The sequence below is a fragment of the Chiloscyllium punctatum genome, chromosome 20 (genome assembly GCF_047496795.1).
Source record: "Chiloscyllium punctatum isolate Juve2018m chromosome 20, sChiPun1.3, whole genome shotgun sequence".
Lineage (NCBI taxonomy): Eukaryota > Metazoa > Chordata > Chondrichthyes > Orectolobiformes > Hemiscylliidae > Chiloscyllium > Chiloscyllium punctatum.
This window is the reverse complement of record NC_092758.1, coordinates 90,839,341-90,854,902: the sequence shown is the minus strand read 5'-3', so window position 1 is coordinate 90,854,902 and position 15,562 is coordinate 90,839,341. Positions and strand designations below refer to the sequence as shown.

The 15,562-nt window shown below is 41.5% G+C and overlaps 1 protein-coding gene across 1 annotated transcript in view; it reads right to left on the bottom strand.

Moving 5' to 3' along the window:
• Positions 1–15,562, bottom strand: part of LOC140492270 (uncharacterized) — a 102,405-nt gene that overhangs the window by 9,528 nt on the left and 77,315 nt on the right. Inside the window, exons 9-11 of the mRNA XM_072591212.1 lie at positions 10,388–10,440; positions 9,551–9,648; positions 5,485–5,668 (exon numbers count right to left, since the gene is read on the bottom strand). Of these exons, the coding sequence (XP_072447313.1) occupies positions 5,485–5,668; positions 9,551–9,648; positions 10,388–10,440 (335 nt within the window). The remainder of the gene's footprint in view (positions 1–5,484; positions 5,669–9,550; positions 9,649–10,387; positions 10,441–15,562) is intronic.

Sequence of the window (15,562 nt, the reverse complement as noted above, 5' to 3'; positions counted from 1 at the left end):
ACAGAGAGGGTATTTTTAGACCCACGGTCATTATTGACCACATGACAGTTACCAACACAGCAATGTGTGAATTAAACTTGGGACCAATATTCCATATAAGGTGCTGGATGCACAATGGCTTCAGGAGAAAAACAGACCATGCTACAAACAGCCCCTTTAAAGATGTGCGACAATTTTAAAAGGAACTGCACAGCAAAAGGGAACTTTGTTGGAGGCATTCCTGTTTGAGAGAGCTCAGTACTGCACAGTACATGGTGCACCAACCTACTCAATCAACACAATCAGCTGCGTGCACAGGAGGACAGGGACTAGAATTCTGTAACACTTAGAAAAACAGGACCTGAAATGTTAACTCCAATTTCTCTCCACAGAAGCTGCCAGACCTGCTGAGCTTATTTCCACCAATTTCTCTTGTTTGATTTTCAGTTCTTTCTGTTTTTGCTTTAAAGTTACAAATTCAGTTATCCAAATTTAAAAATACCCAACACACACCTATTTCTCCCTGAACATTGCTATAGAGATGTACAGCACGGAAATAGACCCTTCGGTCCAACTCACCCATGTCAACCAGATATCCTAACCTAATCTAGTCCCATTTGCCAGCAGTTGGCCCATAAACCCTTCCTATTCATATACCCATCCAGATGCCTTTTAAATGTTGCAATTGTACCAGCGTCCACCACTTCCTCCGGCAGCTCATTCCATACACGCACCACCATCTGCGGGAAAAAGTTGCCCCTTAGGTCTCTTTTATATCTTTCCCCTCTCGCCCTAAACCTATGCTCTCTAGTTCTGGACTCCCCGACCCCAGGGAAATGACGTTGTCTATTCATATCCCTCATGATTTTATAAACCTCTATAAAGGTCACCCCTCAGATTCCAACACTCCAGGGAAAACAGTCCTAGCCTATTCAGCCTCTCATTAGCTCAAATCCTCCAACCTTGGTAACATCCTTGTAAATCTTTTTTGAACCCTTTCAAGTTTCACAACATCCTTCCAATGGGCAGAAGACCAGATTGCACACAATATTCCAAAAGTGCCCAACCAGCATCCTGTACACAGTCACAACATGACCTCCTGAATCCTGGACTCAATATTCTGACCAATAAAGGAAAGCTTACCAAACGCCGCCTTCACTATCCTATCTACCTGCAACTCCACTTTCAAGGAGCTATGAACCAGCACTCCAAGGTCTCCCCTTCAGAATTTTGTACAATACTTTCACTCATGACAGACTACTTGGTCTGTAATGCCTGGTCTATCTCTGCTGCTCTTCTTGAACAAAGAAACAACAACATTAGCTATCCTCCAGTCTTCTAGCACCTCGTATATAGATTAGATTATTTTCAGTGTGGAAACAGGTCCTTCGGCCCAAAAAGTCCATACCGCCCCGCTGAAGCACAACCCACCCATACCCCTTACCTAACACTACGGGCAATTTAGCATGGCCAATTCACTGACCTGCACATCTTTGGACTGTGGGAGGAAACCAGAGCACCCGGAGGAAACCCACGCAAACACGGGGAGAACGTGCAAACTCCACACAGTCAGTCGCTTGTGGGAATTGAACCCAGGCTTCTGGCGCTGTGAGGCAGCAGTGCTAATCACTGTGCCACCGTGCCGCCCACAAATGGTCAATGTGGCATTAAATATATCCACTAGAGAACCAGCAGCTTCCTTGCCTCCTACAGAAGCCTGAGATGCACCTTATCAGACCCTGAGGATTATGCAAATGAAATCCCACTAAACATCTAATACCTCATTAATCTTCATATATTCTGGAACCTCACTACTCTAACTGAAATCCTTGGCTACAATGTTTTCCTCCTGTGAATACAGATAAGTAGTATTCATTTAAGACTTCACCTATATCCACTGACTCCATGAAAAGATTACTCCTTTGGCCATGCCCTCTTGTTCTGGACTCCCCAACCCCAGGGAAAAGACTTTGTCTATTTATCCTATCCATGCAACCTCATGATTTTATAAACCTCTGTAAGGTCACCCCTCAGCCTCCGACGCTCCAGGGAAAACAGCCCCAGCCTGTTCAGCCTCTCCCTGTAACACAAATCCTCCAACCCTGGCAATATCCTTGCAAATCTTTTCTGAACCCTTTCAAGTTTCACAACATCCTTCCGATAGGAAGGAGGCCAGAATTGCACGCAATATTCCAACAGTGGCCTAACCAATGTCCTGTACAGCCGCAACATGACCTTCCAACTCCTGTACTCCATATTCTGACCAATAAAGGAAAGCATACCAAACACCTTCTTCACTATCCTATCTACCTGCGACTCCACTTTCAAGGAGCTATGAACCTGCACTCCAAGGTCTCTTTGTTCAGCAACACTCCCTAGGACCTTACCATTCGGTGTATAAGTCCTGCTAAGATTTGCTTTCCCAAAATGCAGGATCTCGCATTTATCTGAATTAAACTCCATCTGCTACTTCACAGCCAATTGGCCCATCTGGTCAAGATCCTGTTGTAATCTGAGGTAACCCTCTTCGCTGTCCACAACACCTCCAATTTTGGTATCATCTGCAAACTTATTAAGTATACCTCTTACGCTCACTTCCACATCATTTATATAGATGATGAAAAGTAGAGGACCCAGCACCGATCCTTGTGGCACTCCACTGGTCACAGGCCTCCAGTCTGAAAAACAACCCTCCACCACCACCCTCTGTCTTCTACCTTTGAGCCAGTTCTGTATCCAAATGGCTAGTTCTCCCTGTATTCCAGGAGATCTAACCTTGCTCACCAGTCTCCCATGGGGAACCTTGTCGAATGCCTTACTGAAGTCCATATAGATCACATCTACTGCTCTGCCCTCATCAATCTTCTTTGTTGCTTCTTCAAAAAACTCAATCCAGTTTGTGAGACATGATTTCCCACGCACAAAGCCATGTTGACTATTCCTAATCAGTCCTTGCCTTTCCAAATACATGTACATCCTGTCCCTCAGGATTCCCTCCAACAACTTGCCTATCACCGAGGTCAGGCTCACCGGTCTATAGTTCCCTGGCTTGTCCTTACCACCCTTCTTAAACAGTGGCACGTTTGCCAACCTCCAGTCTTCCGGCATCTCACCTGCGACTATTGACGATACAAATATCTCAGCAAGGGGCCCAGCAATGACTTTTCTGCTTCCCACAGAATTCTAGGGTACACCTGGGGATTTATCCACCTTTATGCGTTTCAAGACCTCCAGCACTTCCTCCTCTGTAATATGGACATTTTGCAAGGTGTCACCATCTATTTCCCTACAGTCTATATCTTCCATATCCTTTTCCACAGTAAATACTGATGCAAAATATTCATTTAGTATCTCCTCCATTTTCTGTGGCTCCACACAAAGGCCTCCTTGCTGATCTTTGAGGGGCCCTATTCTCCCTAGTTACCCTTTTGTCCTTAATGTATTTGTAAAAACTTTTTGGATTCTCCTTAACCCTATTTGCCAAAGCTATCTCATGTCCCCTTTTTGCCCTCTTAAGTATACTCCTACTGCCTTTATACTCTAAGGATTCACTCAATCTCCCCTGTCTATACCCGACATATGCTTCCTTCTTTTTCTTAACCAAACCCGCAATTTCATTGGTCATCCAGCATTCCCTATACCTACCAGCCTTTCCTTTCACCCTGACAGGAATATACTTTCTCTGAATTCTCGTTATCTCATTTCTGAAGGCTTCCCATTTTCCAGCCGTCCCTTTACCTGTGAACATCTGCCTTCAATCAACTTTTGAAAGTTCTTGCCTAATATCATCAAAATTAGCCTTCCTCCAATTTAGAACTTCAACTTTTAGATCTGGTCTATCCTTTTCCATCACTATTTTAAATCTAATAGAATTATAGTCGCTGGCCCCAAAATGCTCCCCCACTGACACCTCAGTCACCTGCCCTGCCTTATTTCCCAAGAGTAGGTCAAGTTTTGCACCTTTTCTAGTAGGTACATCCACATACTGAATCAGAAAATTTTCCTGTACACACTTGAATTCCTCTCCATCTAACCCTTAACACTATGGCAGTCCCAGTTTATATTTGGAAAGTTAAAATCCCCTACCATAACCACCCTATTATTCTTACAGATAACGGAAATCTCCTTACAAGTTTGTTTCTCAATTTTCCTCTGACAATTAGGGGGGCTATAATACGATCCCAATAAGGTGATCATCCCTTTATTTCTCAGTTCCACTCATAACATCCTGGATGTATTTCCAGGAATATCCTCCCTAAGTGCGACAGTAATACTAGCCCTTACCAAAATGATCACTCCCCCTCCTCTCCTGCCTCCCCTTCTATCCTTCCTGTCACACTTGTCGATGAAGTCCCATCCCTCCCAACCACGTGCCTACATTGTTAACATTCCTGGAACCACAAACCCAATGCTTTCTAGGAAGGAGAGAGAAAAAAAAAGCCTTCTTTTCAGGTTCAAAGTCAGCTCTGCAGTTTGGACAGATTCCTAGGTCCTGAGCTTTCCCACAAGGATCACCAACCTGACTGCCAAACATTCAATCACATAGGGAAAAAAAAATGTTGCATGAATGCAGCACTGGGTCAGTCTCAAGTGCTGCTATTTCAGCGTGGGATCTTTGCAAACAAACCACAGATGACAGATAGAACTCCAGACCTTAGCAATACATACTGGGGGTACAGAGATTTGATGTCCCATTTTCCGCTTCAGTAATTTTTCAACCAAGTCAGCAGATGGACAATTAAAAGAAAAGCACAACCCCAGCCAAGAGGGACCAAAAAGGTATGGCAATAATGAGCTAGCTACTTCACTTGAGACCGAAGCAGGTCCATTGAGAATGTTTAGGAATAGGTTAGACTGATTAGACTGATGGATGAAGGATAGAGAACTAGCAAGGTACAAAGGACAAGTCTGTAGTGATAGGTCTGTTGCTCACATGGAGGATATGCATTCTGATTTATCATTTCTACGAAGGTTTGTATCCCTACACAAAATGGTAAAGCTGTACTGCTACTGAACTAGCAACGTACCCTCCCTTCCATCACTTGCTAGTTTAGGAGACTCTAGAGGATAAGTAAATTTGTTTATTGCAACGTTTCAATTTAACATGACACCACAGGGGTTTCTCTAAAGTCAGCTTGAAATCCAAATACATTTATGACACTATCACCACTTTCTGCTCAGTGAATAGCTGGCTCATGGCAAAAACAGCATATAAAATGCTTTCAGGTCGTTTTCTTTCATAAAAATAACTAGGCTGCAATTTATCAGTGTCAGTTACAACCCAGCACAATTGCTGGCAAACAGTGCAATTCAATTTTTTCGATACTGAAGCTTCTGCTTGTTCCAAAGGGCTTTGCCAAGGATCCAAGCTGCATGTTATAGGAATATTGCCAAGCAGAGACTACAGAGTGAAAGTAAGAATGTCCTACAGACCTTGAGGACAGAACATTGTACAATGAGCCCAAATGTAAATTAGTACCCATTGGAACGAGGGGAAAATCGCACCTCTTTCTCAGACATTCGAGTTGATTCTGGAATCTTTTTCACTTTTAAGCTCGGCTCCCCGTTTTTCGTTTTGACATCTTTCTCAGAGTCATCCGATGTGCTTGTAGTGTGTTTGCGTGGCTTGGTTGGTGGCAGTGGTTTGTGTTCCTCCCCTTTGAGGTAGCGTTCATACGGTAGGATCAGCCTGCAGAGAGACAGCAGCGGAATCACCCAGGCGTTCCAACATCATTTTCACACCTTTCATAAACAGTGAGGTAAGGAGCAGGTGTAGGCAATTCGGCCCCTCCAGTCTGCTCTACTATTCAACACATTCATGATTGATCAGATCGTAATCTCAATCCGACACCCCTGCTAATCAGACAGATTCTTAAGAAAATGGTTGGAAGGCTGCTATTACCCTCTACCTTAAAAATATTCAAGAAACTGACAAGAGTCAGAGAGATGTACAGCATGGAAACAGACTTTCGGTCCAATTTGGACATTCTACATAAATCTTGCCCCATTTGCCAGCATTTGGCCCATATCCCTCTTAAACCCTTTCTATTCATATACCCATCCAGATGCCTTTTAAATGCTGCAATTGTACCAGCCTCCACCACTTCCTCTGGCAGCTCATTCCATACACACACCACGCTCTGCATGAAAAAGTTGCCGCTTAGGTTTCTTTTATATCTTTTCCCTCTCACATTAAACCTATGTCCTCTTTTTGGACTCTGCCACCCCTGGGAAAAGACCTTGTCTATTTACTCTATCCATGCCCCTCATGACTTTATAAACATCTATAAAGTTCACCCCTCAAGCCTACAACACTCCAGGGAAAACAGCCCCAGCCTGTTCAGCCTCTCCCTATAGCTCAAACCCTCCAATCCTGGCAACATCCTCGTAAATGTTTTCTGAACCAGTTTAAGTTTTGCAACACATTTATTATACTTACAAAGTTCTCTTGTGTCTATTCCTGTGACCTCATCACTGAATACAGACTAATTCAGAGTGACCCAAGGTTCAAGAGATAGGAATAAATGGTGAAGAGGCAAAAGCCTTTAATGTACTTAAACAATGTGGGACGTGCAGTGGGTGGAACATTTTCATTTTCTACATAAGCTAACCCCTGCCTGTGGACAGCCTTACACCTATATCTATGCATCATACATAATTTAAGTGTCTTAGCAAGACTGCAGGGTTTGAGTATCTTGCAGGAATGCAGCATAGACAGTTATTTTTGGGTGGTGGAGGGGCGAGGTTGGATACTAAAGTCAAATTAGTTAACACCAAGTTTGTGAGAAGCCACATCCAACTGTATCATACAAGTCTTCATGGCTGCCACACAATCTCGCAATAAAGACTTAAAAAGGTGATGAAATTTTTTAAAAGAATCAACTATACTTCAAATTTAAAACAGAATTCATGCAACCATCAGAGCCCAAAAGTTGATTACTAGTCAACTTCCAACTGATACACTCAGGTGGTGTCTGCACAATAGACCAGTCTTTGTGCTTTAGTTAAGCCAGGCAGAGTTACCTTCAGAAGCAAATCTTTTCACACTCTCTCTGGCCTGCAAAATGCTGGAATGTGTTTACGGTGCACAGAAAAGACTCCTTTCTCTATTAGCCCCTTTTGTTAATAAAAGCTGCCAGCAGACAAACCAAGCAAAGACACTGCATATTCCTCTCTCTCCCTCCTTTACAAACAGCTCCAACTCCTTTCTCACATTCCACTGAGGTTCTTCATTCAGAGAGATCAGAACTTATACATGAAATGGTTATACACTTGCTGGAAATCAATAATGATATCAGAACAATAGTTTTATTGGAATAAAGGTTTGGAAACCAGTTCATCAGGATCTGCTTCTACATACCTGAAAGTTCATAATGATTAATACTTCATGCCTCTAAATATAGAATCTCAAAAGTCAAAACAGAAACTGGTCACCCATTCTCTGCAAACCAGTGAAACTTGCTCATATTCAGCTGCTCACTCTTTCAGTTCTCCAACATCCCCTTCTCATGATATTAATTAACTGATTTTTAATTTTTTTTCACGTCTGAGCTCTGCATTACTGCTCTCCACTCTGATTTAAAAGACTGTGGGGTCAAGATTTACTGCAGAGACTTCAGACCATAACCTATCCCGGCACGTTTGGGTGGTTGTGAGGTGGGTGTGGGGGTGCTGCCTTGTTTGGTGTCAACTTTCAGCCAAGGTCACATCTGCCCTCCCACGTGACGCCATTAGTCCCTGTTGGTGGGACTTTCCTCTGCCAAAGGTTGCTGCCACATTTTTCTTACATTACAACTGTGATTCCATGTCAAACTCCCCGATTTGCTGTGAAAGACTTTGAGGAATGTATTGAAGTCCTGCTAGTTTGACTTCTTCCTGACTGGTATGTAGCAGAAAATTTGTGACGACGTTCCTCTTAGCCTACACTATATTAATCATATAAATGTCACTGATGTTATCAGATAAAGTGTAATAACCACTGAACTTAAGCAATAAAACACAAAGCAAAACATTTCTAGGTATCATTTGAGGAAAAAGGATTAAGATTTATATAGGGTCTTTTATATCCTTGGGGTATTCAAAAATACTTTGTAATTACAGTAAACATTATTAACCAGTACCTATGGAATCAGGAATGTGCTGATTGATTAATTACTCAGAATAATCAAGGAGATCCACAGAGAATGTAAACACACACATAATAAGTAATAGAAACAGAATGTAGGGGATACATCCCATCAATGTCAGACTTTAGTTATAGCACGAATTACAGATAATAGTGCAACTTTGCCTTAAATAAAACTTACCAACAGACCCTTCTCTCACTCACCCTCAGCTGACTACATAGTCATCATGGTATTTGAGGAGAAATTGACTCAAAATATGAATTGACTGTTGATCTTGTGTGTGGCCGTTCAATTGAACCAAAATATTTCCATTGAGGTAAATAAATTTCAAAAACTATAATAATTCGATAGAATAAATACAGTAACCTTCACAATATTTGAGGTATATAATTTTTGCCAGTTTATCAGGAACATCAGTTGATAAGATGCTGGTTAAAACAGTTTGCTGTACGTGCTTTTGAAACAGGCAGATGCAGCAAGGTCCTACATTGGCATTGAGACCAATCTGTTTTAGTAAAGTTAGGTGCAGCATAAATACTGCTCAAAATAATTGCAGAACTGCACTTCTTTTCAATTTGTGCTGTAGGATCCTCCAGCCTCATCTGAGAAGATTTATAGGGCACTGATTTAACAACTTCTATGAAAGGCATAATCCTCAGGCCTGTAAAAACTCTCAGCTTGTAAGTGATTAATCGCTAGAGAAGGTAATGAACTTCTGATTCAGAGATGAACACATTACCAATCGGTCAAAACTTGCACTTGGTTCACCTCTTAATTTTAAGAGGATTAATATTTTGCTGTTAATAAGTAAACTACAAAGCCAGTTGGTGTTATTTCAGCAAGATGAAGACACATTTAAATACAAACTGCATCATCACGTTCTACCTTACATCTTACCAAATACTATTCAATATAAGAATGCATTATATCTCTTTAAATTATCTGATTATCATTCTATTTGAATAAATTTCAGTATGAATCACAATACGCGAGGAACGAGAGTGTATCACTGTTCAATTCACTTAGCATCCAGATGTGGACTGCCTTTGAACCTGCAGGAATAAAGTCATCTTTGAGCACACTCCATACCATTAATGCCCCTATGAACAGGTTGGTCACATTTCACTTGGGCTGAACTTAAAAGTTTCCTGACACACTGCTCTAGGAATTGAATTGTGCCCATTTCCAGAGGTAAACATTGCAAGATATTGTAAGATGAAAATCAGGGAACCTGGGTGTCTGTCCATCCAACTGAAGATGGTCCAAATTGTATGGTTACAAGACAGTTGCTGATGACCTCTTTCATGCACTCTGAGCCACCTCATCACGCTCAGGTACAAACAGACGCCCTGGTAATAGTTTGGTCTATTGCCTGACAAAGTTGGATTCAAGCACAGCTGGAGTTTTAACAGTGAAGGTGGGCAGTGAGATGCAATGTACTCTACCTCTCGTAATGTCTCCTGGTACAGGTGGCAGCACTAGTACTCCCTGGGTTACCACCCAGCTCATCATAGATATGCTTCCACAACCGGCGGGCAGTCACCTGCAACAAGAAATCAGAATCCTTTAACAAAAGGCCACTGTCAGCTTAAAATTTAAAACTGCACAATCAATGACTTTCAAAAGAAGGTAAAAACTTTTCTCAAAATATTGACCAAGTTTCAAAGCAAGAATTAGTTACAACAGCCTGTGGTTCAGCATTACCCTATCAGGAGCACGGTCTTCTGTTTTGATGTAATAACAGTCCTGAGCTTCTTAAAAACAGAGTAGGTAATTACCCTAAACCCAGTTAGAAAGTTGCTCAGTGAAGGAAGGAAATAAATTCACCAAATACCACAGCTGTGGTTAATACTCTGACCTGCTTCAGTGTAGTGTATGGGAAGGTGCCTTATACTTCACATGCTGCTGAAACAAAAACCGCACACAGAACTCGAAATACTCCGTAAAGTGATGGGAGAAAGGAATGAGAATGGCGAAACAGTGCTCATGGTGATTGCATACTTGACATCATTGTGGTCATTATAGACGTCATAGTCATAGAAAAGTGCTTTCAAGATTCATCCTGGGGAATGATGCATCTGGGAAAAATGCCAACTTAACTGAGGTGGCAAACTGGAATAATAGATAGGTAGGTAGATTCCCCAAGGTGAACGGAAATTTCTGAATTTTATAATTTCTTCATTACATTTGAGTCAGTGAGTTCCACGAAGTACTTTATGTCAAAAGCAGCTAAAAAGGACATGTTTTAACAGCTCTGCAAAAATAAGAGGAAGTATACTTACTGCTTCATATCCTCCAAGCCGTTGTGTAACAGTGAACATTATGAATAGATCAACTGATAAACAAAGAGAAAAGCATATCACTGTGGGTAAGCAGTGGATTTTCAAAAATAACTTAATCTGAACTCCCCATTCACTGACTAAATTTAGAATACAGCTCTTACAGCACGCACACTTTCAATTCAAACACAGCATGAAAAATGCATTTAAAAGTCAAGGCTCCCTTGGCTAGGAGAAAACAAGAGCTTTATTCCTGATGAAGGGCTTTTGCCCGAAACGCCGATTTTACTGCTCCTCAGATGCTGCCTGAACTGCTGTGCTCTTCCAGCACCACCAATCCAGAATCTGGATTTCAGCATCTGCAGTCATTGTTTTTACCTCGTTGATTTTAACCCTACTGCGAATCCTTTTGCAAGGATGCCTGCCTTGAAGTTTTCCTCCTCTCTCTACAAGAATCTCAGGGAGTCCCTCTCCCACTGCAACTCCCAGGTCATTTCCTCTGCCCTGAAGCTCTTCAACCATGTCCGGAAACAAACTCGCTACCACAGTCACATTCGCTTCCTCAGTGCCTGCCTCCGTAACCAACTCATCCCACACGGACTCCAGACCACCTTTAAACCAGCAGAGTTCGGACCCGAACAAGACAAACAGTACAGACTACAGATTCAAAAACACCAGCAACAGTTCTCCTTCAAGATCCTCCGCTCCACGCTTGCAGCAATGTGCCGGCACCCAACCTCTCCTTCACTCCTGATGAAGGGCTTTTGCCCGAAACGCCGATTTTACTGCTCAGACGCTGCCTGAACTGCTGTGCTCTTCCAGCACCACTAATCCAGAAAACAAGAGCAACTGACTCAATCCAACATTATTCATACTGAACAGAAAACCCAATGATCAAAGAGGAAAATGTCCTGATAGACACTGCAACATTAATTATTACGTTAAAAGAACTAAAAGGCGCACACAAGGTTATACAAATGATAGTAATTATAAAAGGACAACAGTAATCCATTTGCTTTTTGGAAATTTCATATAAGCAAGCTTACCCTTTAAACCCCCAAACTCTCATGTCAAATTGAGAGTCATAACACCTTCAAACAAAGGTTAATACTGAAACAGAACCACTTGGATTCATGTTTAGATGTGTTTGCACTTTAACAGACCAAATAGAAAGACTGCAAAGCTGAAATGATCTGGGTTAATGACAAGATGGAGCACAGATAAGATAGAACACCTGGTCAATTGTCAGTAACAAAAGTTTGCTACGAGTACTTAAAACAATAAAAACCTGTCAATCAGTTTAGTTAGTAAAAAGGTGACAAAGGTAACAAACGATCTGAAATTCCCTGACTAAGTAGGAGGGGGACAAGTTGTCTTCCACAATGCTCACTTGTTCAGAAGAGCTAATTTTGTTTTGACGTAAGACAAAGAATGCATCTCCGAATTTTAAAGTTAAATGTGACTGGATAATGACAACATACCAAAGTAACTCTGAAACATTGCTAGCTGTCCGGAAAAAAGGCTAAAACACCCATCAGTCACTCTGTTCTACAGGCAGCACATCCTTATTGGTTGAAGGCCAAATGGTTGCATTGTCTTACAATAGGTTTAACCAGTTTAACCACTTGGTGCACTTCAGAAAATCCTGCTGTTTTATTTCAACTCATCTCGCTCCATTTGCAAAGCTGGGATGCGTGCTGATTTAAAAGATACCAGTTGTAGGATTTCTTTACACCTTTGTCCCAGCATGCATTGCATACACACTTTGCCATAATATGGTAAGTTTTAATCTGCAATTTGAGAGGGAGAAGGGAGAATCGGAAGTGTCAGTATTGCAGTTGAACAAAGGGAACTACGGAGCTCTGAGGGAGGAGCTGGCCAAAGTTCAAGGGCTCAATATCCTAGCAGGGATGGCAGGGGAACAACAACAGCAGGTATTTCTGGAAATAATGCAGAAGGTGCAAGATCGTTTCATTCCAAAGGGGAAGATAGATCCCAAGGCGGGGTCAGCCATGGCTGACGAGGGAAGTTAAGGACTGTATAAAGATAAAAAGAGAAGAAGTATAACATAGCAAAGATGAGGGGGAAGCTGGAGGACTGGGAAACTTTTAAAGAGCACAGAGGATAACGAAAAAGGCAATACACGGAGAAAAAAAAAGAGGTACGAAGGCAAACTAGCCAAAAATATAAAAGGAGATTAATAAAAACTTTTTAGGTATGTGGAAAGAGAAAAAGATGGTTAAGACTAAAATTGGGCCCTTGAAGACAGAAACAGGTGAATTTATTATGGGGTACAAGGAAATGGCAGAAGAGTTGAATAGGTATTTTGGATCTGTCTTCACTGGGGAAGACACAAGCAACTCCCAGATGTAATCGTGGCTGAAAGATAGAGGGTAATGGATGAACTGAAAGGAATTTATATTAGGCAGGAAATGGTGTTGGAGAGACTGTTAGAGGTCTGAAGGCTGATAAGTCCGCGGGATCTGATGGTCTGCATCAGAGAGTACTAAAGGAGGTGGCTTTAGAAATCGTGGACACATTGGTAATCATTTTCTAATGTTCCATAGATTCAGATCAGTTCCTGAAAATTGGAGGGTGGCTAATGTTGTCCCACGTTTCAAGAAAGGAGGGAGAGGGAAAACAGGGAATTATAGACCTGTTAAGCCTGACGTCAGTGGTGGGAAAGATGCTGGAGTCAATTATAAAAGATGAAGTTACGACTCATTTGGATAGCAGTAACAGGATAGTTAGCAGAGACAGCATGGATTTACGAAGGGGAAATCGGGCTTGACTAATCTTCTGGAATGCTTTGAGGATGTAACTATGAAGATAGACAAGGGAAAGCCAGTGGATATAGTGTACCTGGACTTCCAGAAAGCCTTTGATAAAGTCCCACATAGGAGATTAGTGAGCAAAATTAGGGCACCTGGTATTGGGGACAAAATACTGACTTGGATTGAAAATTGGCTGGCTGACAGGAAGCAGAGAATAGTGGTAAACTGGTCCCTTTTGGAATGGTAGCCAGTGACCAGTGGGGTACCACAAGGTTCGGTGCTGGGACCACAGCTGTTTACAGTTTACATTAATGATATAGATGAAAGTATTAAAAGTAATATTAGCAAATTTGCTGATGACACTAAGCTGGGTGGTAAGGTGAAATGTGAGGAGGTTGTTATGAGAATACAGGGTGACTTGGACAGGCTAGGTGAGTGGACTGATGCATGGCAGATGCAGTTTAATGTGGATAAATGTGTGGTTATTCACTTTGGTGGCAAGAACAGGAAGACAGATTACTACCTAAATGGAGTCAAGTTAGATAAAGAGGAAGTACAATGAGATCTAGGTGTTCTTGTAAATCAGTCAATGAAAGCAAGCATGCAGGTACAACAGGCAGTGAAGAAAGCTAATAGCATGCTGGCCTTCATAACAAGAGGAATTGAGTATAGAAGCAAAGAGGTCCTTCTGCAGCTCTACAGGGCCCTGGTGAGACTGCACCTGGAATATGGTGTGCAGTTTTGGTCTCCAAATTTGAGGAAGGACATGCTGACTATTGAGGGAGTACAGCGTAGGTTCATGAGGTCAATTCCCGGAATGACGGGACTATCATATGTTGAAAGATTAGAGCGACTGGGCTTGTATATACTTGAGGTAAAAACAATGATTGCAGATGTTGGAAACCAGATTCTGGATTAGTGGTGCTGGAAGAGCACAACAGTTCAGGCAGCATCCAAGGAACTTGTATATATTGAGTTTAGAAAGATGAGAGGGGATTTGATTGAGACGTATAAGATTATTAATGGATTGGACACTCTGGAGGCAGGAAACATGTTTCCGCTGATGGGTGAGTTCCGAACCAGAGGACACAGTTTAATAATAAGGGGTAGGCCATGTAGAACAGAGTTGAGGAGAAACTTCTTCACCCAGAGTGGTGTGTGTATGGAATGCACTGCCCTGGAAGGATACATTCACGAAAGAGAAGGATAAAACTATTAAAGATAGTGGAATCAAGGGTTATGGGGATAAGGCAGGAACAGGATACTGATTTGTGGATGATCAGCCATGAATGGTGGTGCTGGCTCAAAGGGCCGAATGGCCTACTCCTGCACCTACTATTGCCATAAATTCAGAAGTGAATCATTCCACACCTGAGAGTTAGTTTAGTTCTGTTATTCAGGTCATTCAGTCCAAACATGGCCAAGGGGGAACTTTGTTCCATGTTCCTTGATAGATTTTTCTCAAAATTTTACTGACCTCAGTTTTATATAAAAAAAAATTAGTTGACCTAGTATTCATATTCTTTTCAACGGGAGAATCTATGGGAAAATTACAGGCCTAATGTTGTCATTGAATGGTTTAATTTTAACTGCAAGATTAAGAAATAGTTTCTCTGTAGCTGCCCTGGAATCCAAGAATGAATTAAAACGTAATGCTAATTAAACATGTTATCTCTACAGAAAAGGTCATCAACCTAAATCATTATCTCTGCTTTGGTTTCCAAAGGAGCTGCCTGATTTACTGAGTATTACTAATTATTTTTACTTCAGTCAGCCAGTATCCGGGAGCCCCCGGTAGCTCAGTTGGTACAGCATCAGATGTTTTTATTTATAGATATTTTTATTGAAAATTTAACATATTTTTACAAGTTTACAAATAAAAAAACCCAAGTATAAACATTGATATACAAGTAAATCTTAAATAAATAATAACCAAAATTTATCAAACAGAAAAAAAGAGATAGAGAGAAAAAAAAACAAAACTCAACTAACTACTAATCTAACCTACAGCTAACCAAAGTGTATAATTAAGTCTCTTACATTATTCAGAGAAGAAGAAAAACCGACCGATAACACAGAAATTGGGTAGTGAGATACATGCTTGGAATGTGTTGACATCAGATCATAACAAAACACATATTCGTGCGGGATTCCTCTCCCAAGGGGCCCTGGACCAGCCAGGTTCGCCACCTCAATTAAATAAAAGCCCCTGTTAGGATGGCCGAAATACCTGTATTTATATAATTCAAGAAGGGCTGCCATATTTTATGGAATAATTCGGTCTTTTGGTGCACCATATTTGTAAGGAAGTCAAGGGGAATACATTCCATGATTATTCAGAGCCAATTTGAAAGTCCAGGGGGGCCCTCAGCCACCCAGTTTACCAAAATATTTTTCCTTGCAC